Here is an 8,629-nt window from a genome sequence, read left to right as displayed (position 1 = left end):
CGTGCTGCAGTCCTGGTAATGGGTGTGGGGGTGGGAAGCAGACAGCGCCGCAGGGCTTGGGGTGGTGGCACGAGCAGGTGCCTCTGCCTTCCGTGTTGGCACATGTGGCAGGTCCCCTGTGACTTGTGACAGCTCTTATTTCACCAGTGGGCCTGGCTCCCAATCCAGGCAGGGGTCCCCATCCCGTGCCACCTCCCAGGAAGGGAGTCACAGTCTTGAGGAACAGGGCAGGGCTCGGTGTGCAGAGTGACACTAGGGCTGGTTGGGCCCAAATTGGGGCGGCCCCTGCTGTGGGTTTCTCTGTACTTCTGGAAGGCAGGGGCTCTGCTCTCCACTAGTCGATTGGAGGGGGCAGAAAGCAGCCGGCCTTCCTGGGTGAGGCCTGCTGGGTGAGGGTGCAGCTGCGTCATAGGGGCAGTCCCAGAATGGGAGCTCCCCGCCTCTGGCCTGGGGTGGGGGGAAAGCCATCGTCCTCCCGTGGCTCTTGGGCTCCTGTGCAGGTGTGAGAAGTTGGCCGAGATCATCTGGCAGAACCGGCAGCAGATCCGCAGGGCCGAGCACCTGTGCCAGCAGCTGCCGATCCCCGGCCCAGTGGAGGAGATGCTGGCTGAGGTCAACGCCACCATCACAGACATCATCTCAGCCCTGGTGACCAGGTGACTGCTGGCTCTTGGCCACTGCAGCGGGGCAGGGGCAGTTACACACGGTGGGCAGGTGGGAGGCAGCAGGTGCTTTCCAGCCCAGGAGCCGGTTTCAGTCCTCCCTCCATCTGCCTCATGTCCCCTCCCCACTCAGTCTCCAGCTGCTCTGGCCTCTTGGGCTGCCCTTGCCCAGTTTCTGTTGTGGACAGTGTGACAGATGTCCTGTGCCTGCAGCCTCTGCCAACTGCTGCGTTCACTTCCCTCCCTCCCCACCGTCCTCCCGACTCTCGGTGGCCTTCCTGAGAGCAGACACTGTGCCGCGTGCTCTGCCCTCACCTGCTGAGCCCCGTGCGAGGCCATCTCCCCACACAGACCTTTTCCCCTGAGCCAGCAGCTCATCTTCCGTCTGGTCACTTGTGTCCCCTGCAGCACGTTCATCATTGAGAAGCAGCCCCCTCAGGTCCTGAAGACCCAGACCAAGTTTGCAGCCACCGTGCGCCTGCTGGTGGGCGGGAAGCTGAACGTGCACATGAACCCCCCGCAGGTGAAGGCCACCATCATCAGTGAGCAGCAGGCCAAGTCTCTGCTCAAGAACGAGAACACCCGCAAGTAATTGTGCTGCTGCTTCTCAGTCCCTGCTACTTTCCTTGTGTCCTTGCAGGAGGAAGAAAGTAATTGTGCCTGCTCTGTCAGATCCCTTTTTGCCCTTCTGGCCTCTTCAGGATCTCAGAGAATGAATATAAGGGATACTTCCATGAAGATAGTATGATTTTTGTTTCATTTAGTAGGGATGTATCCAAGAAAATTACTTGTATATTTTATACAGCTAACGTTTTCTCTAAATGACATACAGTTTTAGCTACCTCTTTTATTTCCTCCTTCCCCGAGTATGTTCCTTTCCCCGCATGTGCTGAGACCCTGGTGTGGATTTGGAGCTGGTCCTTCTCTGATTTTCAGTGATTACAGTGGTGAGATCTTGAACAACTGCTGTGTCATGGAGTATCACCAAGCCACGGGCACCCTCAGCGCCCACTTCAGGAATATGGTGAGGACGGGAGAAGAGGAGGAATGAATTTTCCCTAGTTGTTTGAGGGAAACAACTATGACGTTATGTTTCATCTTATATTTATCATCTTATGTTTCTCCTGTGTAGTCCCTGAAACGAATTAAGAGGTCTGATCGTCGTGGGGCAGAGTCAGTGACAGAAGAAAAATTTACAATCCTGTTCGAATCACAGTTCAGTGTTGGAGGAAATGAGCTAGTTTTCCAGGTCAAGGTAAAACTCTCCCTTAGCCGTGTGTGTGTGTGTGTGTGTGTGTGTGTGTGTGTGTGTGTGTGTGTGGACTTTATGTCCTAAAAGAATTGGTTTTATCACATGGTATCTTCTGTTTGACTATTGATGAACAGAAAATGGGGAGACTTCATCCTTAGGACTGTATCGCTGAGGTTCTCTTAGGACATGAACACATGATAATGGACTGAAATAGCTGGAGGGATAAGTAAAAAATGGATCATGAGAAATATTACTCATGTCGTAAGTTTTGAGCATTTGCTCCCTGCTACTTTTTCCCAAAAACGTCTCCATACTCTCTCTTTTCTCTCTCTCGTTCTCCATGTAACTTTGAGAAAGTTATTCCATCCTTCAGAAATATCCTGGCAGCATTGCTTTGAAAATATCTAACACTTCTAAGATTGTGCCGGTGTGAAAAGTCATGTTATTCCTAGAGGCATTCAAATTTCTGATAGACAGTAGTCCATAAAACCATGATTAAGGTGTTGTTGCTATTTGGGACATAAAAGTATGTCCTTCTCTGATCATTGGAGGGTGACGTTAACTGAAACTTGGAGAATGAAAGTGTGATAATAAGGAAAGAAGAAGAGAGGGGAAAGAACTTGAGGCTTGTGGCTGCTCAAGCCTTCTCCTGTGTCTTTTCAGACCCTGTCACTCCCAGTGGTGGTGATTGTTCATGGCAGCCAGGACAACAATGCGACGGCCACTGTTCTCTGGGACAATGCTTTTGCAGAGCCTGTAAGTGCATTCTTTGGGCATGTGGGTCTGAAGATCTCGATGCTGGTGTCATGAATCTCTTTCACATATTATCCCCACCAAAAGCATAGGAAAAAATGCTGTTTTCCTTGGAGGGAGGCAGAATAGGAAGAATGTGGAAGGTGGAAGAGCATGGACTCAACGTCAGGCCAAAGCGTGAATTCAGGTTCCACCATTTCCTCACTCCATGGCCGTGGGCGGTCCACCTTACCTCTCTGAGCTTGAGTTTCCAGTTGTCTGCCACACAAGGATGATGACCTTGTCTGCCACACAAGGCACTGCTAGGAAGATCACACAGATAATATAGAAAATGCTTGTCACATAGTCAATACTCAGTAAATATTGTCTTGAATTGTGGGGTGAAACCATGAAAGAGATTTGGGACTCCCAGCTTCCTTCTAGAGGTTAGACCTCTCAAGAGGTTACTTCAGCTTAGACGTTGCTTCATGTCATCTTCCTTCCAATAAATGAGGATGACATCAAATGTCCATTCCAAATTTTAGATTCTGTGATTCATTCCAAGTCTCTCATGAAGAACAAGATGTTTTGTGTAAAGGAACAGATATAATTTTGTGTTTATGCACCCAATACCGTATGAATACCACTAATATGCTGCGTGATGAGCATTTTCAAAATCTTTCAGTAGGCAAAGGTCTGTGTGTTGCGTATTTCTGATAGAAACTAGTCCATAAAAGTGTGATTAAATGTTTGTGATATTTGGAACATAAAAGTATGTCCTTCTCTAATGGCTAGTGTGAAGAGCATTGGCATTCCCAACAGTTCTCTTTAGGGAGCAATATTTTACTGCAAAGGTAAAATTTTTATCAGAGATGCTACCATGCTTGTGCTACAAACCCTGAGTTTGTGGCTCCTTTTAAAAAATGCCTCCTGGCTCAGTCCAAGTCCACATCCCCCGAACCAGGGAAGTTGATGGTGCGATTCTCAAGGCTGAAGGCCTGAAAACCCAGGGGGGCCACTGGTGTAAGTCTCGGAGTTCCAAAGCCTGAGAGCCTGGAGTTCCAATGTCCAAGGGCAGCCGGAGGAGGGTGTCCCAGCTCAAGGAGAGAGAGAGAGGAAATCCTTTCCTCTCCTTTTTTGTTCTCTCTGGGTCCCCAGCCCATTGGATGGTGCTGCCCACATTGAGGGCGGTTGTTCCCCACGCAGTCTGCTGACTCACATGCCAGTCTTCTCTGGAAACACCCTCACAGACACACCCAAAAGCAGTGCTTTACCAGTTCTTTAGGTATTCCTCAATCCAGTCAAGTTGACAACTAAAATTAGTCATCACTTAACATTTTCAGTTATGTTAATGACTAGTGCACATCTTTTGCTATTTTAAAATAAATACTTATGGGAATATGTCAGATTGCATCAGTACATTGCAGCATTGTTTGTAATAGCTAAAGACCAGAGGCTGTTACATAGATGTTCATGTGTGGAGGTGGGTCTGAAAATATATTATTATTCCTCTATACTGTAGAATTTTTAGCACCCATAAAATAAAAAGAGGAATGATACGATGTCTCTCAGATGTAGTTTTTTTTTGTTTTTTTTTTGGCGGCTGGCCAGTACGGGGATCCTAACCCTTGACTTCGGTGTTACAACACCATGCTCTAATCAACTGAGCTATCCAGCCAGCCCTCAGATGTAGTATTAAGTGAAAAAAGAGAGATGCAGAACGTATGGATTATGCTACCATTCATGTTTTTTAAAAAAGGAAAAATTATATGTAATTGCTGACATGCAGAAAATATCTTTGGCAGTATGCACAAGAAACCAGATTAGTTGCCTTTGAGGGAAAGAACTTGGTCGCTGGGAGACAGGGATTGGGAAGTGACTTCACTGTATACCTTTCTGTGCTTTTTGAATTTTATATCATGTGAAGGAATTGTCTATTCAAAAAATTTTATAACAAAATAAAATGAAGTACTATGGCTAAATGTGATGAAAATCAGTTTATTAAAAATTTATATTCTGGGCCGGCCCCGTGGCACACTCGGGAGTGTATATAGGGATGGCCGGTGCGCTCACTGGTTGAGCGCGGTGCGGGCAACACCAAGCCAAAGGTTGCGATCCTCTTATCGGACACACACACACACACACACACACACAAATAAATTATATTCTGACCTGTTCGTCAATAAAGTCGTCCAACTGGAAATTTCTACTCTCCCATACCAAGTTGTTTCACCTTGATCTAGAGTTCTTGCCAGAAGAAGTCAAAGGCAAGTACTACATGTGTGTACACACGTGTGCGTGTGTTTGTGCACACAAACACACTCTGTCTCTCCTTGCACCTAGAGAACCAGTCTTAGATTTCTGAATTCCCCTTGACTTTACAGTATAAGAGCCAGACCTTGGTTATGTTTTGTTTTTGTGGCTGTTAGAACACAGGAATAGAAGGTAGCTTCAACAGCTTATTTACAAAACAGCATAGATAGCATGCAGTTACCTTCTAGTTGTGTGTAAAGAAGGTAAAATAGAACCACCTGAATTTCACACAACTGTATACTACAAGGAAGCGTGAATTTATCCTAAGGCTCAGCAAGACAAGTGTTTGTAACTACTTCCAGCCATCGATGTTTTTCTTTTGTGGCTCGAGAGAATAAATCATGGCACTGTTTTCTCATGAGATTCTGGCTTCTCTCCCTCTCAGGGCAGGGTGCCATTCGCCGTGCCTGACAAAGTGCTGTGGCCGCAGCTGTGTGAGGCGCTCAACATGAAATTCAAGGCCGAAGTGCAGAGCAACCGGGGCCTGACCAAGGAGAACCTCGTGTTCCTGGCGCAGAAACTGTTCAACAGCAGCAGCAGCCACCTGGAGGACTACAGCAGCATGTCGGTGTCCTGGTCCCAGTTCAACAGGGTGAGGGGCCCAGCCAGCTCTCTTAGATCAGCCACTCCAAACCAGAGGCCTTCATGAGTCTCTTCCCTGAGACTTTGTTCTTCATGTCTCTAATAAAATGTACCAAAAATAATAGAAGCTTCTGAGTAGACGGGCAATTTGAGAGTTATCCAGGTCTCATATAGAAGATTATATCTTTGCATATTTTGAGTAGGTTGGCCTATGTGTGCTAAGTTAGTGCATTTTCTTCCTTTATAAAGGAAATGGAGCAAAGCAGATGTTAACGTAACTCATGAGAAGTAAAGCTTTTAGGTGAACAGAATCCCGTGGTTCTGTCCCACTCACTCTCTGATGTGTAATGCCAGGTCAGGCTCCCATGGGACCCTCAATCCACAAAACGGGATGCTGAGGAAAGAAATTCTCCTCTAGCATCTGGTAATTTAGGTGTCATTGGTCAAATCTTTGACTGATTTTCAATTTAACTTTGTTTCTTTTCTTACACTCCCACCGCGAGTTTTAAAATGCCCATAATTCAGAGAGGTCATGGTCTCTGAGTCTTCTAAATGGTTTTGTGTTAACAAGCTGGCCAACAGGTTTGCTGGTAGTCAGAGGATGTTTGATAAGGGAAGCAGGAGGTCTCAGTGGTCTATCTTGGCCATTACAGTAAAGCCACTGCCTTCCAATAGAATCAGGTAGCTGGATTTTGCTGATAACCATTGGGAACATCTGTGAGATGAAGCTGTATGTGTGGCCTTTCAATGTGATCTAATCCAGTTCAAACTGATGAATCAACTGGGCTGTTAAAATGCAGGCTGTGATTCAGCAGATCTGAGAAGGGGCCTGGAAATTTGCATTTCTCGGAATCTCCTAGGTGATGCTGATGCTGCTGGTCACAGACCACACATCAGACATAGCAAGAGATATTTCAGCCAAATAAAAGTGTATGTGCAATGGAAAAAAAACAAAAGAAAGGAAGCAGAGAGGGACTAATGAGCCCAGATCCAGGCGACAGTGTTTGTAGCAGGGGACCACTGGGTTCTGGTAACTGCACTTTGGTATTTTCCCCTCCTTCCCTCTTTTTTTCTCCGTTCTGTTCTTTGGTTCTAGGACCAGTTGGTAAAATTCAAGTAGGCAGGTATATCTGTGTGCTTCTGACAGTGTAGATGTTTGTTTTCCATTTACTTTTCTAGCTGAAGTATATGCAGGGGATATCTCAAGTGTTACTCTTGCTTAGCTGTGTTCGTTGTATCTCCAACCAGGAGAATTTACCAGGACGGAATTACACTTTCTGGCAGTGGTTTGATGGTGTGATGGAAGTGTTAAAAAAACATCTCAAGCCTCATTGGAATGACGGGTGAGAGTCGTCACTTCTTAAGTCAGCAATAGAGTACAAAGGTCTTCTTCCTGGCGTTAATACATCACTCTCTGCTTCTGCTCCTTTGGCCTTCGTGATTCAGGGCCATTTTGGGTTTTATGGAAGTGTTAAAAAAACATCTCAAGCCTCATTGGAATGACGGGTGAGAGTCGTCACTTCTAAGTCAGCAATAGAGTACAAAGGTCTTCTTCCTGGTGTTAATACATCACTCTCTGCTTCTGCTCCTTTGGCCTTCGTGATTCAGGGCCATTTTGGGTTTCGTGAACAAGCAGCAGGCCCATGACCTACTCATTAACAAGCCAGATGGGACCTTTCTGCTGAGATTCAGCGACTCAGAAATTGGCGGCATCACCATTGCTTGGAAGTTTGATTCTCGTGAGTGCCCTCCCTTTTTAAGACATGCCTTGGCTTTACGTCCAAGGTTAGCTGCTTTTGCTGAAAAATTACCTTAACAATTTATTTGAGTACTGATTATTTGTTGGGGCCAGTACTAATTATGGGTAACACAAATTATAACCATGACAGTGCTGCTAATAACAACAGGAGCCTATGAAAAACCTTATTATGGGAAACACAGTGAATAATTTTGAGGAACACAAAAGTGTAGCCATGACATGGTTTCGTGTAATACAGCAGTCTGTGGAAAATCTCAGCTGCTTCCCCATTAAAAGGCCTGCCTTATTATTCCTCAACCTGGAGTTCTGAATTTCAGTGAAGAATCACTTTGGTGATTTGGTGTCGTTAGAGTGATAATATACTATTTCGATTATTCCTTTACCCTAATTAACCTAAGAGTATTGCCATTGACCATTTCCATCCAAGAACGTTAGCACTTTCCTTTGGCTCTCAGTAAGATAAGAGAAGCTTGCTAGCTTGTTTTGTATGACTTAAAGATTTTAATCACTTTTAATAGCGCTTAGCTTTCTCTGGCTGTAGACAGGCTTCCTAGCTCCCTGACATACGTTTGTACAGGAAGTCAGGGATTGGGGTCAGTAAGAACTGTTTCTTTGAGAGAGGGATGGGATACTGTTTGAACTTGAAAATACCTGAGATCATTGGCTCTCTGGGGAAGTGATGCGTGCATTACCTGCTTGTCTACCTATGGCTCCTAAAAACTACTTTCTCTACAGCCTGTGGCTATTTAAAATGGAGACTTCTATTGGGGCAATTTTAATGGAGAGCTTGAATTTGTAGTACATTTGGATTTTAAGATTTCCTATTCAGAAATCATATTTAGAAAGTGATTATTCTGTTTATTGATCTAGAGGAAAGAATGTTTTGGAATCTGATGCCTTTTACCACCAGAGACTTCTCCATCCGGTCCCTGGCAGACCGCTTGGGGGACTTGAATTACCTTATATACGTGTTTCCTGATCGGCCAAAAGATGAAGTGTACTCCAAATATTACACACCAGTTCCATGCGAGCCTGCCACTGGTAACAATGTTCGCATTTTGATTTGATTTTGTTGTGATTTTATTTTTGTTTCTCTGTCTGTATGTGAGTGTGTCTGTCTCTCTTTGTGTGAAACCCTACACAATTAGCGTTCGTTTACTGCTGTTTCAGCATTATCCAGGGCAGATGTAAACCCTAGGCTATATTCTTCAGTCATACAGAAAACACATCTAATCCCAAATATCAAATCGAAGAGAACAAATTGCTTTTAATACAAGTTTAAACCAAACTAAATTAGGAGGGCTGGCCCATGGCTCACTTGGGAGAGTG

General features: G+C 45.3%; 1 protein-coding gene across 1 annotated transcript in view; it reads left to right on the top strand.

Annotated features, from left to right (window-relative positions):
* LOC103595352 (signal transducer and activator of transcription 5B-like) overlaps positions 1–8,629 on the top strand; it is a 22,150-nt gene that overhangs the window by 9,449 nt on the left and 4,072 nt on the right. Inside the window, 10 exon segments of the mRNA XM_008578737.1 lie at positions 1–15; positions 501–656; positions 1,071–1,250; positions 1,599–1,686; positions 1,795–1,917; positions 2,578–2,670; positions 5,345–5,551; positions 6,790–6,884; positions 7,150–7,280; positions 8,171–8,341. Coding sequence (XP_008576959.1) covers positions 1–15; positions 501–656; positions 1,071–1,250; positions 1,599–1,686; positions 1,795–1,917; positions 2,578–2,670; positions 5,345–5,551; positions 6,790–6,884; positions 7,150–7,280; positions 8,171–8,341 — 1,259 coding nt within the window.

Source organism: Galeopterus variegatus, unplaced genomic scaffold, assembly GCF_000696425.1.
Source record: "Galeopterus variegatus unplaced genomic scaffold, G_variegatus-3.0.2 Scaffold1751, whole genome shotgun sequence".
Lineage (NCBI taxonomy): Eukaryota > Metazoa > Chordata > Mammalia > Dermoptera > Cynocephalidae > Galeopterus > Galeopterus variegatus.
The sequence above is the reverse complement of the archived record's forward strand: the minus strand, read 5'-3'. Positions and strand labels throughout refer to the sequence as shown.